Source organism: Salvelinus alpinus, chromosome 39 (assembly GCF_045679555.1).
Source record: "Salvelinus alpinus chromosome 39, SLU_Salpinus.1, whole genome shotgun sequence".
NCBI lineage: Eukaryota > Metazoa > Chordata > Actinopteri > Salmoniformes > Salmonidae > Salvelinus > Salvelinus alpinus.
This window is the reverse complement of record NC_092124.1, coordinates 8,485,685-8,505,690: the sequence shown is the minus strand read 5'-3', so window position 1 is coordinate 8,505,690 and position 20,006 is coordinate 8,485,685. Positions and strand designations below refer to the sequence as shown.

At 42.8% G+C, this 20,006-nt stretch overlaps 1 protein-coding gene and 1 long non-coding RNA gene across 2 annotated transcripts in view; both read right to left on the bottom strand.

Annotated features, from left to right (window-relative positions):
• LOC139566744 (uncharacterized) overlaps positions 1-16,399 on the bottom strand; it is a 324,355-nt gene extending 307,956 nt beyond the window's left edge. The window contains exon 1 of the mRNA XM_071388030.1: positions 15,842-16,399. Within this exon, the coding sequence (XP_071244131.1) occupies positions 15,842-16,100 (259 nt within the window). The 5' untranslated portion in view covers positions 16,101-16,399. The remainder of the gene's footprint in view (positions 1-15,841) is intronic.
• Positions 298-1,173, bottom strand: LOC139566819 (uncharacterized). The gene is made up of 2 exons (XR_011673161.1): positions 993-1,173; positions 298-907 (listed from the first exon to the last, which is right to left on the bottom strand). It is a non-coding gene; the product is annotated as an uncharacterized lncRNA (long non-coding RNA).
• Positions 16,400-20,006: the final 3,607 nt, after the last annotated feature.

Here is a 20,006-nt window from a genome sequence, read left to right as displayed (position 1 = left end):
CTTAATTCGTGCGAAAATACACGAATTTCTGTGCTACTTAATTCGTGCGAAAAGACACGAATTTAACCAGTAGGCGATACACAAGCCGTTGCAACAACCATAGACGCGATCGCCTGTATTTATTTATTTTACGTTATGAATATATAGATATTGTCTTTTTTTAACCATTTAACCATAAGAGGTTATATATATATTGTCTTTATTTAATCCCTATTAAAACATTGTAGTTTTATGCCTATATGTACTGTTTTCGATTTTTCTGAACAGACTTTCAGGATAGAATGAATGTAAGCAATGCATGATGGTTAATGGTGTTTTATTTGGTTGTAGTTCCATGTATTTCTTAAAAAATAAACGTGTAAACCATTTTTATTGAACAGAATGTAACTGAAAATACAATGGCAGCCTTGCCATTGTCCATCAATAACAAAACATTTTTTTTTTCGTATAACATTTGGGGAAACGTATGCAGTCATTGTAGTCTTACATTTTGTTGGCCAACCAAAATTACCAAAACGTTAACCCGTAATAAGGCTAGGGTGGCTGAGTGTAAATACATGGCTCTGAGTGTAAGCACCTTTTCACTAGAAACGTTCTTGTGTTCAAATTACCGTCAGTGCGAAATAGCTAGAAAGCTTTCGTATTTCCACTTGGCTGCACCTACGGTTACGATAACGATAAATCAAGTGCAATACCTGCGTCGACCTGTGTCGAGCAGCAAAACACCGGAAAGCTTCTAGCCTACCGGAAAGTTACAAGAAGAACAAGAATAGTTACCTCATCCGGTCATGTGACACTCTGGATGCCCCCTAAAAGCAATTTCAACCGTTTTGAAAAATGACGCCTGGTAACCCCAAAAAAATACCAGGTGCATGAAAAGTTTGGACTTAGAATATTTTTTGAAAACCTCCATAAATCACTCAGGCCATTGACTCGAGAAGAAAAAACATAAAATATTTTCCAGAAGAAAAAACAGAATATTTTTTGAAAACCTCCATAAATCACTCAGGCCAGCACCCATTGATTTGGGGCGGTAGTATAGCGCTCCCAGAGCGGGTATGGAAGTCTGGATCCCCCCTAAAAGCATTTAAGGCTCTGTGTGTCTTTAAGCACCATACTTTTTCACTCCATCCTTGCTGTGTGTGTGTGTGTGTGTGTGTGTGTGTGTGTGTGTGTGTGTGTGTGTGTGTGTGTGTGTGTGTGTGTGTGTGTGTGTGTGTGTGTGTGTGTGTGTGTGTGTGTGTGTGTGTGTGTGTGTGTGTGTGTGTGTGTGTGTGTGTGTGTGTGTGTGTGTGTGTGTGAGAGAGCTTTTCTTTGACATCTGTTTAGCGAAATTACTGATTTACAGTTCATGAGGGTTGACCGATTCACACATTTATCTGACTTTTTTAAACCTTCGAAACAGCACCTATGACCCCATTTTAAGGCACTTCCGGTTGGCACAGGAAGCTATAAGTAAATACATATCCTGATCGGGGTATGCTTTTACAGAATCCTGAGTTTTAAGTCTATACGTTAAGAACTGACTGATTTACACAGGGTTGAATGCACTATGTATCACAAACTGCTGGTTGGGTATGGCAAAACACTTTTAGGGTGATTTTATCACTTCCGGTTGTTCCAGGAAGCTTAGAATCAACACAGGTAGACCTCATAGTGGCTTGATGGATTGTCATTGAAGACAGGTTCATAAGACATTCATAACCCACATAGGCTTCAGGTTGAATTTAGGGGTGCAGGCAATGTGTTCCTATGGGGTGAGATGTCATTGTAAACTGTTTGATGTAAACACCTTCTTTTAACTGTTAAGGGTTAATGCCACACGGTCAATGTTAGGCTTGCACAGAGACCTTAGGAACGTTCCTGAGGTCAAATTGTGCTTCTAAACCTTAACAGTTCTCTCTCTGTCTCCCAAAAGCAAAAGACTTGAAATGTAGGTCAAGGGTCATCTTCTTGTCACTGTCGCTGCGCTCAGACCGAGCAAGCTACGGTCAAGCGGGGCATCTCGTTGAACTCGGCACGGCTATGGTGATGTCATTTTTAGTGGTGATTTCAGAATGCTATTTTGGTGGTTTTTCACTGTTGAAACATATTGCAAATGCACAAAAGTCAACTAGCAAGTCAGTGTCCATCAGCCAATTAGATATTTTCAGACACCAAACTGATACCATCTGACTCCAAACTCACTTTTTCCAACTCGTTTAGAAGCCAACTATCACATATTTCAGAGCAGGCCCAAAATTCACAGCGCCTTCCATTTAAACCATAATAAAACAAATAATACGTAGGTATGTTCTAGCTGCGGGTCCAGTTTTCACATTATGTTTAGCCCTATGTGAGGTGACCTCGAATCCCAAGTTTCGGGTCGATAGGTCATTCGGTGCCCGAGCAAAACCTTAATTGGTGCTGAAATTCCACTTTTTTCCATGCCTTGCTACGGGGTCCTTGAATGAGCTATCGGACAGAAATGTCGGGGTCCGTCTCTATGGGCCGAGCCGGTTTCAATGCACCTAGTCTTGCAACTCTGGGACTTTTCTAAATGTCACCATTTTGTAATGCTCAAAATGAATTGAAGTCAATGCAAATGCACCGAGGCTTTTTATCAGTCCGAGAACCTTCTAGAGCCACATAACTCACCGTGCTTAATCGACCTGAGCTCTAGAACAGGTTTGTAAAGTTTCAGAACTCTAGGTCTGACGGTTCTTTAAAAGTTCAAACAAAAGTAACTATTGCAGGCACTGTCTGCCTCTAAGCCCCTCAGTGTGTCACTCCATCCTTTCTGTGTGGGTGTGTAAATTTTTCAGTGAAATCTGATGGGATGAATGACTGATTTACAGTTCATGAGGGTTGCCTATTCACATATATTAAGTTTTGGAAAGATTTGACTTTTTTAACCCTTCGAAACAGCCCTTTTGACACCAATTATGGCACTTCCGGTTGGCACAGGAAGCTGAAAGTAAACACATATCCTCATTGGAGTGGGCTTTTACAGAATCCTGAGTTTTAAGTCTATACGTTAAGAACTCACTGATTTACATAGGGTTGAATGCACTATTTCTCTCAAACTGCAGGTTGGGTATGGCAAACACTTTTAGGGTGATTTAAAATCGAATCTTTAGAATCGACACAGGTAGACCTCATAGTGGCCTGGTGGATTGTCATCGAAGACAGGTTCATAAGGCATTATTAACCCACATAGGCTTCAGGTTGAATTTAGGGGAGCAGGAAATGTATTCCTATGGGGAGACATGTCATTGTAAACTGTTTGATGTAAACACCTTCTTTTAACTATTAAGGGTTAATGCCACACGGTCAATGTTAGGCTTGCACAGATCGGGAGGACCTTAGGAACGTTCCTGAGGTCAAATTGTGCTTCTAACCTTAACGGTTCTCTCTCTGTCTCCCAAAAGCAAAAAAATATGAAATTGAGGTCAAAGGGTCATTTGGGTCCTTCTTCTTGTCCCTGTCGCTGCACTCAGACCGAGCTAGCTACGGTCAAGCGGGGCATCTCGTTGAACTCGGCACGGCCTGGAGATAATGGCAATGCCATTTCAGGCTTTGTGTGTCTTTAAGCACCGTACTTTTTCACTCCATCCTTTTATCCCCTTTTCTTCGTGGTATCCAATCGCTAGTAATTACTATCTTGTCTCATCGCTACAACTCCCGTATGGGCTCAGGAGAGACGAAGGTCGAAAGCCACGCGTCCTCCGAAGCACAACCCAACCAAGCCGCACTGCTTCTTAACACAGCGCGCCTCCAACCCGGAAGCCAGCCGCACCAATGTGTCGGAGGAAACACCGTGCACATGGCCCCCTTGGCTAGCGCGCACTGCCCCCGGCCCGCCACAGGAGTCGCTGGAGCGCGATGAGACAAGGATATCCCTACCGGCCAAACCCTCCCTAACCCGGACGACGCTAGGCCAACGGACCTCCCGGTCGCGGCCGGCTGCGGCAGAGCCTGGGCGCGAACCCAGAGACTCTAGTGGCGCAGCTAGCACTGCGATGCAGTGGCAGAGCTTCGAGACCCACTTAAAAAATGTTCGTCTGAACACACTGCAACTGGATCTGTAACTTTTTTTTTTAACTCCTTTTTGTGAACATGACCAATTTGTCAATGTACAATTTCTCTTAAATTACGATAGATAAATGGCTGGTTCTTTTTTTCCTGACACCGTATGCTTATGTACTTTGACGTGAAGCGGTCAAATTAGCACCCTACTTTACGTTTTTGACCTTTAATCCCAGAAAAATGGCCATAACTCAAAAAGCGTTGAGGCCTCGACGCCATCTTGTTCGGGGCCAACTGTCCATTACGTCTTCGAAATATTTTCCGTTTAGGAGAAAAGGCCACATGCATTTGCAATGTGCTTGTGCATTTGCAATATTATTTATTTTCCCTCTGGTGGGAATTTCCTAGACTGCGGAAAAATGACCAAAATGTGTTATTTTTATAAAACGGAAACCGAACGTCCGAGAGATTTATTTTGATGACTTCCTGAAAGATCTCTCCCCCGCGCACGGCCCGACGCCGTCCACGAATTTTAGAAACGTTGCAGGACGTCTAGTAAGGGACCTTACATTTGCAATGTGGCGTTTCTCACTAACCATATGGCGAGTGCTAAAATGTTCCCTTAAGGTATGGAAAGGCCTTGGAAAGGCCATAAGTGTAAGCCAACATAATTCATTCTTTTACATTAACATGTAGTACATGCATTATGAAGAAAATGGTGTAATTTAGGCTCCACGAAATATGAAATGGGTTATGAAGAAAATCGTGTATGGTTGCCTACATGACAAAAAGGCGTTCTGATTACAAGTGCAACAGTATCCAAAGTATTAAGCGAAATCAAGCACAGAAAACAGCATTGGCATTAATAAAACAATATTTCCCACGAATTAAGTCGCAGGTAAATGTGCGTCTTTTCTCAAAAATTCTGTTCAGCAAGTCTAAAACAGTACATATAGGCATATAACGACACATTTTAAAACATGGTTAAACAAAGACAACATTTCTGTATATTCATGACGTTGAATTAGCCATTAAGAAGAACAAAAATGAAATATAAATTATCGCGTCTATATGGTTGTTGCAAAGGCTTGTGGCGCCAACTGGTTAAATTCGTGTCTTTTCGCACGAATTAAGTAGCACAGAAATTCGTGTATTTTCAAACGAATTTAACCAGCCCAAACCAGCCCAAAAATGCACAAAAACGCACGAAATCTGCTGAAATACATTTTGTACATATATGCGCGAATTGAATGTGAGACTGTGTTGGCTCGGCCCTCCGCTTCCTGTTGTCCACGATCAGCTGTTGTCTTGCTCACATTGAGGGAATCGCTGTCATAATATGGATGCCAAGAGTGTGCAAAGCTGTCATCAAAGCAAAGGGTGACTACTTTGAAGAATCTCAAATATGAAATAACACTTTTTTAGTTACTACATTATTCCATATGTGTTATTTCATAGTTCTGACGTCTTCACTATTAATCTACAATGTAGAAAATAGTAAAAATAAAGAAAAACCCTGGAATGATTATGTGTTTCCAAACTTTTGACTGAAGCACCTTTTACCAGAGAGGGTAGAGTTGAGATTGTATAGGATTTTCCTTTCTATTTTGTATATGGACTTGAAGTTTATGTCAATCAATGCCAGGGTGATACGAAACCTGTTGAAGATGAAAGCTTTTTGTTTTGTTCTGCAACGCAGATCTTTTATTCGTTCAAGAAAGACATTCATGCAAAGAGGACTATAATTTGGGGAAAAATCAGTGGGGCAGTGACATTTTCTTGGCCCACGGGACAAATCATTCAGCTGGGGTTGCAATTTTAGCACATAATTTCAAAGGGATTTAAAAAAATAAAATAAAATGGACACCAATGGACATTGGCTAGTTGCGGTCATCACCCACATGGACAGATTATTTGTGTTGTGTAATGTAGATGGATACTGTTCTAGTCCTCCAAATGATTTACTTCTAGAAAGAATTGAGGAAATTCTTAAAAGTCTCCTGAGGAAATATCCATCCATTCAGATTATAGTTGGTGGGGACTGTAATGTGGTTTATTATAATGAGACTGATCAATTAGCCCATAGGTCTGACATTGCTGTGAACAAATTTGTGAATTTCTGCCAAAGCCTGGACTTAATTGACATATGGAGAGTTAAAAACCCTGGAGAGAACCAGTACACATGGAGTAATAGAGATCGTTCACTACAATCAAAAATGGACTTGCGAGTGATAACCTCTAGTCTTGAGCCCATCACTGTAGAGGTAAAAAAAATACTGCCTGCTGTCCTGGTGGATCATACAGTCATATGACTGACTAAGAATGTGCAGTAATGATGATAAGAAATACTCTGGTGGTTATTGGAAATTGAATAACTCATTGTTATTGCATGATTAAGAATCACATTTCTGTTTACTGGAATTTAGCTACCTCTAATGCAGAATATGGGAAATATTGGGAGCTGCTGAAATGTAAAATCCGCTCAGCCTGTATTACTTATGTGAAACGGCTTGCTTTAGGACACTCAATGCTCAGTCTTTTACAGATCAGTTCATCAAAATATTGCCATTTCATGGAATTATTTAAAATACACTATTCAGTATGACGGATGCATATTTTGCATATATTTACACATAAAATGACACTTCAAATCAGAACGACACAAGATATATATAAAAAAGGCTCTGTAAAAGTCTGACTATAAGACCTAAGAACTTGTGTGTGGAATAATGGAAATTAATGTACGTCCTTTGAAGACTGAGAAAAATGATTTGGCGCACCGGGAATATGTCATTTTGAGAAAATCGCCGATAAAGAGGCTAATGCAATTAAAATGTACTTTCCATAAATATGACCATTTATGTCACATTAATGAAACTCTTATTCATATATCACTTCTAAACTGAAAAGTAAACATCAAATATACATTTTACAAATACATTAGCACGTTTAATACATTTGTTTCAAGCAATAGAGCATTTGCATTGAATATTGGTCTGTTGGGCAAATATGCAGTTTTGGGCAAATTCTCATATCGCTTTGCTAAATTTGTCACATACAAGGATTCTGTATGGCTGTTGAAATGTGAAGAACATTAATCAGCTATGCCTGCCCCATATGTAAGGCCCTCTTTGAGTTATTGCTGGTGACGCTTTACTTTTTTGACTGTGTCATGGGACCTGCGCCTACGCTTGGCACACTCCATTGAAGCAGCATCAGCTCTCACAACTCCTCTCTGATTGCTCCAGTGTCACCAAAGTGCTGTCAAGCCACAATTTGTTCATCACATTTGTTATAGCAGTGGCTCCCCCATTGAACGTGGGTACTGCCATTCTGGCTGTTCCGTCAATGCGGCTTTTGCCCACGAAGACAGTTTTGGGGCATCGCGACCATATTACAGAGTTCAGACATTCATTTGCATTCTGGGTTCCTTCGTGCTACATTCTTTTGAGGACGTTATCATTTGACATCCTATGATATAGGAGGTAGCAACCTCTCTATTCAAAAATGTATGGCCTCCAAGTTTTTTTTTGACAGGGTCGATCTTCACCATTTTCTATGGCTCGCTGGTACCAGCACCAATGCACACACCTATCCCGTAGTTGGAAGTGAATCATCTCTTGTGCCAAGTGCCATCGAAGGATACATTAATGTCTATGATGGCATCCTCCTTCAGAAACTATGCTATGTCTGGGTCTATATCTGCGTATGCTCTTCTAATTATCTTTGCAGCACTCTCCATTGACTAGTAGCCTTCTGTGAACCTCTGCAACTAAAGTAGGGGGGGGGGAAGTACTTATTATATCTGTCGACATTACAGACATAACTGCAGGACTAAATATCAGCATGTTACCCTATGTAAATATTAGCATTTCAGCATGTATTTACTTTATGTTAAGCTAATTTCTCACTAATCACATTAGGCTACAGCCCTATGACACTGTAGGTCTATGTGACAGTCTCATTGGATAGTTATGTTTTCCTATCACTCTGTTTTCTTAACTTTGAATACATTTGCTGGAGCAAGGAAATAAATATGATGTATACACAACAAGTCACCTGACAATAATGGCCTACTCTCCCTTTTTATTTACCTGTCATGTCTCTGATATGAGCTGAGAAGCAAGGAAGGAATCCCTAGGACTTTGCTTATTTTCTTTAGAGCTGCATAACCAAGTCCACGTTCGTGGGCTAGAAGAACCATCCTCACATGTATATCAAATGCCACATCTCCCGTGGAGCACTCCTGCAGCCTGAAGGAAGTGTAAACACTCCTCCTAAATGCATCACGAGCACCTTCACCGTCTGCACATTCCATCATAACAGAATTACTGGTTGGTGAAGTCTATGGTGATTTTCAGTCCAGTGTTTAGACACTTAAGGATACAAAATAAACGGAATAAAAACCACTGTTGCCTGGCTGCTGTCTGGTTGATCGCTGCTAGTTGTCATCATCTCAACTAATTTGCGTTTCAACGCGCTGCTGCGGGCTACCTCCTTTTCCTCCTCTACCTGTACTGCCACAGCCTCGATCGGCGGATCAAGCACAGTTTTTCTTTCATTCACTGCTTTTCTCGCATTGGCTAACTGAGATCGAATATTTTTATTTACATACTGTACATATATTCTTCGAGATTTTCTAATTTTGTCTCTCTTTACATTGATTCTTCGCGGGAGATATTTTCAAAAAAAGGAAGCACTGCGCCGCACGTGGGCCTTTAAATGCCAGTAACCAATCGGATGTCAGGAAATGACTAATCTTTGTGTTAGTAAGAATACAGTAGAAAATAATACAATATAATTACTTTATTCCGTCTACGTCACCTCAGTACGGTAAATATTCAACTGTCCATGTTCTAGCCTAGGTTTAGGCTATTGTCTCTCTAAAAACAGGCATTTACACAGTTAACAAAGGGTTAAGGAGGGGTATGTGATTAATTAACCTCTTGCCCCAAGACACTTCACATGATAATTATATTAGCTAAAAAAATGGTTCTCAGATATCCCCTTTTGTACATCTCAAGCCACATTGCTACAATTTCTTCACATTGTGGACACTCTTATGTCTGATAAGGTTACTCAAGAAGGCAAAGCTCTTGTAACACAATTTACACTTGAAGGGCCTCTCCTTGGTGTGAACAGTCTGGTGCCTCTTCACATAGTTCGCCTCAGTGAAACGCTTCCCATATGTGGGACATGCATGCGGCTTGTCTGCGTCCGACCTAACGCTTGGCCTCCCACGTTGTGAGCCAATGACACCAGAGGTAGAAGCAGGAGCCACCACCCTCAGGTGGTTAGTCTTTGAGCTCCTTCCTTGACCTCTAGCCATTGTATGGGTGTTGTTGGGATTGTGTTCTGTGTTATGGGCTAGGTACCTCTTGTGGTGAACACCCATCCTGACCATGTCTGTATTGGTGTGGTAAACCTGAGGTAACTGAGGAAGGCTAGACCCAGGTCTTCTATGAACCCAGTCACTAGGCATTAGACGAGATCCTGAAGGAGAAGACAGACTTGCTGATAGACTACCACCAGAGGGGTCTCCCACCACTCTCTCTGAAGGCTGAAGCCCAGGATGACCTGCTCTGTTCATCATGGATACTGTGATGTTTGTATCATAGGAACAGGAGGGTCTATCTCTATCAGCCCCAGGCCCTGCTTCATCCCTGTACTGAGACTGTGGAGAGAAGGATCTGGACTGCAGACTGGATACCTGACTGGACGCTCCATCTCGCTGATGACCACCAGGACTGAGGTTGTTCAGTCCACCTGTCCACTGGTTGTGTTCTGTGTGGTGGTGGTGGAGTCTCTGTCCCTCATGGTTCGGTCCTAGTTCCAAATCGGGAAGGAAGCGCGATGGTTCCTGATCCAGGGTTCTGATCCAGGGCCAGGGTTTGTGACCAGCCGCCTCAGAGGTCCACTCTCTCCCGCCAGCAACACCTGATATCAGCAGGTCCTCATGGACTGCAGACTATAAACACAAATTGCACAGAAGAGCATATAAAAGTGTATATAAGACACTCTGCTGTACACACAGAAACATGACATTATAAAATGTTAACCAGTCAAGCCCATCTCTAACAGTGTGATTCATGAACCTAACAATATGGAGCCATTGGAGTTTATTATAAAAAAATGTCCATTTGTGTTGATTCAAGAATTAAGTATAATGTTTTGGTTCGACTGAGATAAGGGAAACTCAGTCCCTGCAATGATACAAAAATAACCAAGTCAGTCAGCACAGAGTTGAATATGTATTTAATTTCAACAAAATGGTCCTACATTCAACTTTGAAGTACAGTACTTTTATTGCACAAAACAAACCAAACAGATTTTCCCCCATGTACATCCTCTGGTGGAGCTCCACCTGTTTGGGGAAACTAAAGGATTTCCCACACAACGAACACAGGAAGTGCTTATCTTTGCCACCGGATCTACTGATAGCGTTACTACTACTGTCATTTGTCAATGGTCTTGTGTAGCCATTTGGTGTTGAGGCACTGGCATTGTCTGAGGTCTGGTTTAACATTAGGAGAGTGTGAGGAGGATGAAGGCCAGGGAGTGTCTGTGTTGTCGCAGGGTCCATGTTCCAGTTGATAGATCCTATAGAAGGCAGGCTGAAGGCAGCACCTGTTAGGGCAGTGGTCACCAACTGGTCGATCGCCAAACATTTCTGTAAAAAACCCAATGATAAAGCCTTGCGTTCCTATTTATTTGTATTTGTCTCGCTCTGTTGCTGGTAGGTGCAACTGATTCAGCTGTGTTCCCACTGTACCTTCAGACAGTTGAAATGGGTCAACTCTGCCTTCCCGGCAGGCCCGGAGAGCAAATCAAGAGCACTATAGGCCTACCTCCGGCCAATCGGACGGCTCAGATTACTGTGTCTGCAGTAACGTAGCAAGCTTAAAAGAAAGCTACAGCCAAGTTGATACTGTGAGATTTCAAAACGTTTAAAACCATGACTAGAGAGAGACTGTCAACGAATACAGCAAAGAGCTGCTGTTTTTATGAGTGAGTTCATGTTTAAGTTCTTACTCAGCACTGTCAACACTTTGTATTCAACACGTCTATAAGCCATAAAATGCACTTTCTTCCTACTTCCACTACAACCAGCGCTGTAGTTGTAATGAATGAGTAGGAAAGTGTATTGATAAGCTTGCGTTGTTTTTGTTTTTATATCGAAGAATATTTCACTTTCTCTGTTCATAGGAGTAACAACATGTGGATGAGGCAGCCATAATGGGGTGCGACTCCAGACCTTTTTGGTCAGTGACAGCAGCGGAAAGAGAGAGTGGCGGGACACTGGGAGGCAGAGCCCATCTGTTGCTCTCTCCCTCAGCTGAGACTGACCATCAGATGCAGGCACCATCAGCCCAGTAAAAGAAAAATAAACTATTTAAATGTATGCTCACTCAGCTGTGCCTCACAAGTCAGACAACAACTGATCTATTACCGGTGTGATCATATAGCCTACCTCAAATGTTGAAATATAATTTTTACAAATTGTCCAAACAATGTATTGGCAGGGAAAGTCAAACAAAGCCAATATGTGGTGATAATGTATTGGGCCTATAGCCTACTGCACAAATCTCATTGCTACAGTACCGTTTTTAATAGGTTCATGTTGTATCAGCTTGCATTTTGACTCAAAGTGATCTTTATTCAGAAAAGGTTAGTGACCACTGTGTTAGGGGGTTAACCTGAGGCGCCATCAGTCTCTCTGAATCACAACTATAGGGGCAGCGCCTGTTCTCTCCCGCCGCATACGGACACCTCCCTGTCCTGGATCGAATCTACGCCTTGTCCTGGTCTCAGTCAGTCTGTTGTCACGGAGACTAAGTTCGGTTGTTTTTTTGTGATCAACTGTCTCTTTCTGGTTAACAGTGTTGTTCCCCAGCAGCCCAGAGTTGAGGACGCTGTTCCATCCACTGACCTCCACTATATCACCTCTGGTCCTGGCCTCCTCAGTGATGTTGTCCCCTGCGTCCTTGGCTGCACCGGTCTGGGAATCCAAGATGGCTGCCCAATCTCTGTTAGCCTCCAGCCAACCACCTACAAGAAGAGTTTAGAAAATAGACTAAAAACATGGCAGAGAAAACTCTACAAATTGAGTTTTTTTTGTCATTTACCTGGTCAAGTTCATACATTATGTGTATGTAAACATAAGTTGTATTGATTTCACTTAATGAATGAAGAAAATTCAGACAAAAACATTGTCAGGCGCAGCAGTTTTCCCATTGAAGATCTCAAATCAAATCAAAGTTTATTTGTCACGTGCGCCGAATACAACAGGTGTAGACCTTACAGTGAAATGCTTACTTACAGGCTCTAACCAATAGTGCGAAAAACAGGTGTGTGTGTGTGTGTGTTACTGTATGTAGGCTATATGTATTTCTCTCTTATCTTGCTCCCCCATCTTTAGTCCACTCAGCAGATCAATGCTCTCTGGTTCGTCTTCTATTGTCTCCTCTTTGACTAGCAGCAGATCAGGCTTCCCATCCTCCATGTCTACTGACTGTAAGAGATACAGAGTGAGAGGATGTTGGATCAAGAAATCTGATATGAGCACCCTGCTATGGAGCATCTTCTGATTGGGCAATGAGGGATTGCTATGAGTACTATGCAACATGTAAGTTAATTTGCTACTGGTTAGATAACTCAAAGACATTGTCCCACACTTTTGACAAAATATATCAAGACCTGGGCCCGTATCCACAAAGCCTAAGGATCAGGTCCCCACCTGTCTACATATTCTTATTAATTATGATTTAAAAGGCAAAACCAATCCTAGATCAGCACTCCTACTCTGAGACACTGTGGATACGGGCCCTGACCTAATACCATTCAGACAGTAGTTCAGTGGGCTCACCTCAGTGAGACTGTGTGTGTTCCTGTGTTGCGCAGCTGGTTCCTCTGTGGGTTCTGGAGGAGGTGTAGTCTGGTTGTCCTCCATGACCATGGTCCCCTCAGGGTTCCCCAGACCCTCCTCCTGGAAGAGACAGGTGATACAGATTACACAGACACTCCCTCAGATACGTACACACACACTCAAACGGATAATTTACATTTAAGTCATTTAGCAGACGCTCTTATCCAGAGCGACTTACAAATTGGATAACACACTTGGAATGTTTACCCATCCCCACTACGTTTGAGTCCTATACTGTAGTCACAGAATGACTTCATTGTTATTAAACCCATCATGGTGGACATAAATATGATGATGTGGGTAAATATAAGTCAGCTATGTCATCATCAAACAAACCTGACTAAACTATTTTGACGTGTACAGTAGGTGTTTGTTAGTGTGTGGATATGTGTACGATATGTGTACGTATATTTATTATATTTAAGTCTATATTGATTATAAAGCGCTTCCTTAATGAAAGTCTAAGAATGAAAAGTCCAATTTTGTGTTTATTAAACATAAACAAGTGTCAAATACACCACACGTAAAAATCTGCATGAACTTCATTTTTTTATTAAAAGTGTCTTGGGAAAAAATGTATTGAGGATGGAAGTAATGAAACATGCATTTGCGGACGTCATATAGCCTACACAGTACAAAAACAATATGTAACAGACTTTTTAGGCTTATATATCACACAATGTATGGATGCAATATTCTATTCAGGAATATTCAACACTGAAATTGGTTACTTTCTTTATTCCAAATGCATCTGGGGATCTTTTCTGTTAACAACAATCAAAATTAATCTTTGCCTTTAATGCAGGGTTTGATCTAAACGTCAGAAGATATGGAGTGGAGTGTTTTTTCTGCTGGTGTATCCTGAGGTATCTCCTTTCCGAGAACCTCTTCCTGCAGTGCGTACAGGCAAATGGTCTTCTCACATATGGACCTTCAGGTGCCTTTTCAGGTCACCTGCCTGGGCGAAGCGCATGGGACATTGGGTACAGCTGTAGGGTTTCTCCCCTGTGTGCACCCTCTGGTGCCGCTTCAGGTCACCAGCCTGGGCGAAGCACATGTGACACTGGGTACAGCTGAAGGGTTTCACCCCTGTGTGGACCCTCTGGTGCCTCTTCAGGTTGCCCGCATGGGCAAAGCGCATGTGACACTGGGTACAGGTGAAGGGTTTCACCCCTGTGTGGACCCTCTGATGGATTTCCACCTTCTGGGAACAGCTGAAGCCTTTGTTACAGAACATGCAGAGGAACCGCTTCTCTTTACCACCCGTTGTTGCTGCCCCTTCCCGCTCCTTAGCCTTTTGATCATTTGAGTTCGATACCTGATCGAAAAGGATGCTGCCTTGTGAATTGGAAGGTGCCATCAACATGGTCACTCGGTGTAAAGGGGAGTTGGTTGCAACATTTAGATTTGTCTCTAAGCTTTCCCTGTAGTCTAAGAAGTCACTTGTGTTGCCCTGCGAGTGTCCTTTTCCTAAGTGAGTCTCGTCTGCATTCCATGTCAGAGGAGCATCGCTCTCCACTTTCACAGTCACCTCATCTACGACCAGACCTTCCCCTTTCTTATCTAGGAACCCTTCAGAGTATACACTACTGCTGTACTGGTTCCAGTCCCCTCTCATTGGATTAGTCTGTGTATCTAAGCCCACAGGCAAGTCACCAGATATCATCTGTGTCTCTGTAGCATATGAACAGGACGGATCATTGTGAGTCTGTAACGCGTCACCTGAGTCCTGATGGGACAGAACCGTCCTCGAGCTACCGTAAAGTAAATACTCTGTGCAGGGAGCAGGGGGACAGCCCAGTCGCCCCAGGCCCGTTAAAGTCTTCGTGTCTGACTTGAGGACGGCGTTCGGCGTTCCACTGACCTCCGTGCTGATTCGTTGGGTCCTGGGCTGCGCTGAGGCGGTGGTACGGTCCTCCGTGGCCACAGGGGCCTCTCTAGCCACACCAGTCTGGATGTCTCTGCTATGCTGTGGGTCCTCCTCTCCTTCAGACCTCTCCTGCTTGACCCCAGGACCTGCAGCCTCTGCATCTGCAGACTGACATAAGAAGAGAGGAGGTTATTACCGATACATGAGTTGAGTTGGATAACAATGTCGTCGGGAAGATAACAACGCCTCTACGGCAGATTAATTAGGATGTACATGTAAGCAATGAATAGCTGAGGGGAGCCTTTCTGAAATAAACAGGCCAATTTTGATTTACAAATAACAACATTTTTATTCAACACTATTACACTAACCTCTATCACGATAATGTGCTGGGTTGAGGTTCCACTCCCCCCATCAACAGTGATTGGTTGGTCATCTCTCCATGTATTGTGTCCCGCTGGCTTCACAAAGCTCCTGTGGCCTCCAGTGAGATGTCCTTCACCTAAGAACGATTGGGGGAAAAGAGGTGGTTAGGTTAGCTACTGTGAATGTTCAACGGTATATTGTACATTATTGACACTGTCTAGAAATGGCAAGGACGTAAGGTAATTTATCTTGATATACAGGGTGGTAGGTAGCCTAGCGGTTAGAGCGTTGGGCCAGTAACCAGATGGTTGCTGGTTCGAATACCCAAGCCAACAGGGTTTTAAAAAAATCAGTTGATATGCCCTTGAGCAAGGCACTACTATGGCTGACCCTGTAAAACAACGCATTTCACTGCACCTATCTGGTGTATGTGACAATAAAACATCAGGTGTTTTAATACATAGATAGTATGTTCCATGTATTACATTGTTTTCATTGATTACATCATAGGAAATGCTGTAAATGAATAATCAGGGTAGAATATATTGTTTCTTTGCTAAATAATCAGGGGAATTATTGCATACTATCCAAAAACGGACCAAGACCCAATTCTGGGTAACACATGTGCAGCTGGGAACGGGGCGACAACCCATGCCTTCTACAAAATGTACCTCTTGACATTCCTCTGTATTTGTCGAGGATCTTGACACTACTGGGTCGAATGGCGAGGACGCGCTCCCGTGCCACCTTCAGTTCTAGTAGCTGTAGTCTCCTCCGCAATGACCTGTTTTCTTTCTGGCTTTGAGTTATTTCCAAACGAAACACTGCATAGTCGTCGTCTACGAGTTTACAGATCTCTGCCACGGCTGCATTCGCTAGCACCTCAATGATGGAGGCTATTTGAGTTTGAAAAACCATACAGTTAGCCATTGTAGCTAACGTTAGCAGCTAGCTAGCTAGCGGTACCTAGATAACACCTATCAACCAAGTCCTGTCTCCAAAGCGAATTAAAGACTACATGTCGTAAGTATGTGATGCTATGCAGTTAAATGATTCATATTTTGTATTCCAGGGTGTTAATAAACATCTAAATAACAACAAAAACGCTAACGTGGAAAATGTTCTTGGTGTTCACTTCCGTTTACACTCTTCTTCGTGTGGTTTTCCGGCAGACTAGACGCTTAGTTGCGTATTGCTGTCTTTCACAGGTCGTAGTGTGAATTTCACATTTTGTTCACAGAAAATGGAAAAGTAGATTGGGGGGAATTTAATTGCACCACCATCTTACCCTACATACACGCCACCTTCTCCAACAAACCCATCACTTTGGCCCTAACAGGTCCTACACCAGGCTGTAAAAGTGATCTACTACTACTACCACCAAATAAATCTTCTGGAAATTATGTTCCCTCTGTGCAGTGCAATTAATGACCAGAGCAATGAATGCCAAGTAGCCAACCTTACTAAAGCACAAACTGTTTGGTTCACTCTGTACTGGCCTACTACTCACATGGATCCTTTCAGACTCCCTCACCCTTTGCCCATCATCATCTACTTTCCTCACTGCCTCAGCATGACACTTTCTGCACTGCTAGAACCCTGGCAACCTCAAACTGTCTCTCTCGCACCAGACACTTCTGATCCCCAGCAATTGACACAGCTTTTTCCACTGAAACACACTTATTTGTCCCATGCCCTCCTGCACACTTCTTCTCACATCTCAGAATATTCTTCCTACACACTGCTGCAACATGACCAAAAGTCTGACAACTAAAACACTGTAGGTGGTTCGGAAAACAAAATCTCTCAACTGATAACTTATATATTCTAACATGACTTTATCGTCTAAACACTGAAAAAAAGTACAGACGGGGTCACTTCAGTCTCGCGCTTTCTACCGGTTCTGCATCACAGCAAACTGCGGGCCCCGTTTACACTGAAGAGAAAGGATGTTATCGGTTGGCATCATAGCTCAAAGGGTGTGGTTAAATTAAAAAGATATGCACACTGGTCTTTGAAATATGGTACTGCCAGTGGAGGGGAAAGTACCCAATTGTCATACTTGAGTAAAAGTAAAGATAACTGAATAGAAAATGACTCAAGTAAAAGTCACTTAAAATAATTTCACATTCCAGACGGCACAATTTTCTTGTTTTAAAATGTATGGGACACACTCCAACACTCAGACGTAATTTACAATCAAAGCATTCGTGAGTCCGCCAGATCAGAGGTGGTAGGGATGACCAGGGGTTGGAACTGGTTCAGCTAACAGAACCATAAACATTTGTTTTTAGAGGAACAGAACTGGAACAGAGAAAGTAAGTGATATATACTGTTCCAAGCAGAACCATTATTTTAAACGCATGGGAACCTGTTCCGGTCATTTTTTTCCAATCCCACAAAAAACGCAGCAAAGCACTCACTGTCACTCAGAAATGTATTCCAGTGTCTGCCTGCCTGCAGACAAATATGGGACAAATAAACTCTAGGTGGCATTATGCATAATCACAGAGTTTCTAAACCCAGAGGCGCAACATCGCAAGACTTCCAGGAATGCTTGCGAAGAAGACCAAGTCAGACCAGGCCGGGGTTTGGGGTTAAAGAAGTCAATGAAAGAAGTGAAACCTTCTTCCTTAGTTGTTAATTTTCTCGAAATTTAAAGGCACAACCTAGATTCGAGCCAATGTCTTAAGTACAGTGCCTTCGGAAAGTATTCAGACCCCTTGACTTTTTCCACATTTTATTATGTTACAGCCTTATTCGAAAATGGATTAAATAAAACAATTTCCTCATTCTGACTCTGTCTGTATTGGTGGGGTAACCATGATGTACGTAACTGAGGAAGGCTAGACCGAGGACCAGGCCCAGGCTTTCTATGAACGCAGTCATGGGGCATTGGAAAATACCATGAAGGATAAGACAGACTTCCAGAAAGACTACCACCGGTGGTGTCTTCCACCACTCTCTGTTAAGGCTGAAACCCAGGGTGACCTGCTCTGTTCATCATGGATACTGTGGTGTTTGTATCATAGGAACAGGAGGATATATCTCTATCAGCCACAGGCCCTGCTCTGCACTGAGACTGTGAAGAGAAGAGTCTGGGCCGCAGACTGGATCCCTGACTGGAGCCTCTGTCTCCTTGATGACCACCAGGACTGAGGTGGTTCAGTCCTCCTGTCCATTGGTTGTGTTCTATGTGGTGGTGGAGTCTCCTTCCGCCCATGGTTCAGTCCTGGTTCCCACTCGTGAAGGAAGAGCGACGAATCCTGATCCAGGGTTCCTGTCCAGGGCCAGGATTTGTGATCAGCCACTTCAGAGGTCCAGTCTCTCCCGCCAGCAACACCTGATATCAGCAGGTCCTCATGGACTGCAGACACTAAACACAAATTATACAGAAGAGCATATAAATGTTTATACAGTTGAAGTCGGAAGTATACATACACTTAGGTTGGAGTCATTGAAACTCGGTTTTCAACCACTCCACAAATTTCTTGTTAACAAACTATAGTTTTGGCAAGTCGGTTAGGACATCTCCTTTGTGCATTAAACAAGTAATTTTTCCAACAATTGTTTACAGACAGATTATTTCACTTATAATTCACTGTATCACAATTCCAGTGGGTCAGAAGTTAACATACACTAAGTTGACTGCGCCTTTAAACAGCTTGGAAAATTCCAGAAAATTATGTCATGGCTTTAGAAGCTTCTGATAGGCTAATTGACATCATTTGAGTCAATTTAAGGTGTACCTGTGGATGTATTTCAAGGCCTACCTTCAAACTCAGTGCCTCTTTGCTTGACATCATGGAAAAATACAAAAGAAATTGATACAAACAATAGTACGCAAGTATAAACACCATGGGACCACGCAGCAGTCATACCGCTCAGGAAGGAGACGCGTTCTGTCTCCTAGAGATGAAAAAAAAATGCAAATCAATCCCAGAACAACAGCAAAGGACCTTGTGAAGATGCTGGAGGAAACAGGTACAAAAGTATCTATATCCACATCCTATATCGACATAATGAGAAAGGCCGCTCAGCAAGGAAGAAGCCACTGCTCCAAAACCGCCATAAAAAAGCCCGACTACGGTTTGCAACTGCACATGGGGACAAAGATCGTACTTTTTGGAGAAATGTCCTCTGGTCTGATTAAACAAAAATAGAACTGTTTGGCCATAATGACCATCAGTATGTTTGGAGGAAAAAGGGGGAGGCTTGCAAGCTGGAGAACACCATCCCAACCATGAAGCACGGGGGTGGCAGCATCATGAGAGTTTTACTAAGATCAGCAATCTTATCAATTATTGCAGTCATATTCTCAGAGGAGTCAGGGAGGAGCATAACACAATTGTCAGGATCAATAATACCTAGTACGTTACAGTGTCCTCCTTCCTTCGCCAAAAGATAATCTAAAGCCAACTCATGGCGGCTGACGACTGCTTTCAGATTTTGGACATCTAATGAGAGTTGGCTAAATCCTCGGCTCGTTAAATTCATATGGGCCTGTAAAGAGTAGGTTAAATTGTTTACCCACTTTCCCAGGACAGCCACACCCCAGGAGGGTATGACTGACATACCACAAATCTCACCCAGGTGTAAGACATGACCATAGGCTTCCTGAATGTCTAGGATGAGTCGTTTGGCACGCTTCACTTCCCCAGAGTTGGTTTTATCTGTCCCATTGAAAAGATTGTTGACCGGAATTCTTAACATGTACATTTCTGTTCTCCCCAAATAACAACACCCCCCCCCCCCCATCCAGGAGGTAAAGTGAGGTACCCCTTGTCACTGCATACCCACATCCATCCAAAAGGTGCTCCCATGCCTTCCTCTATC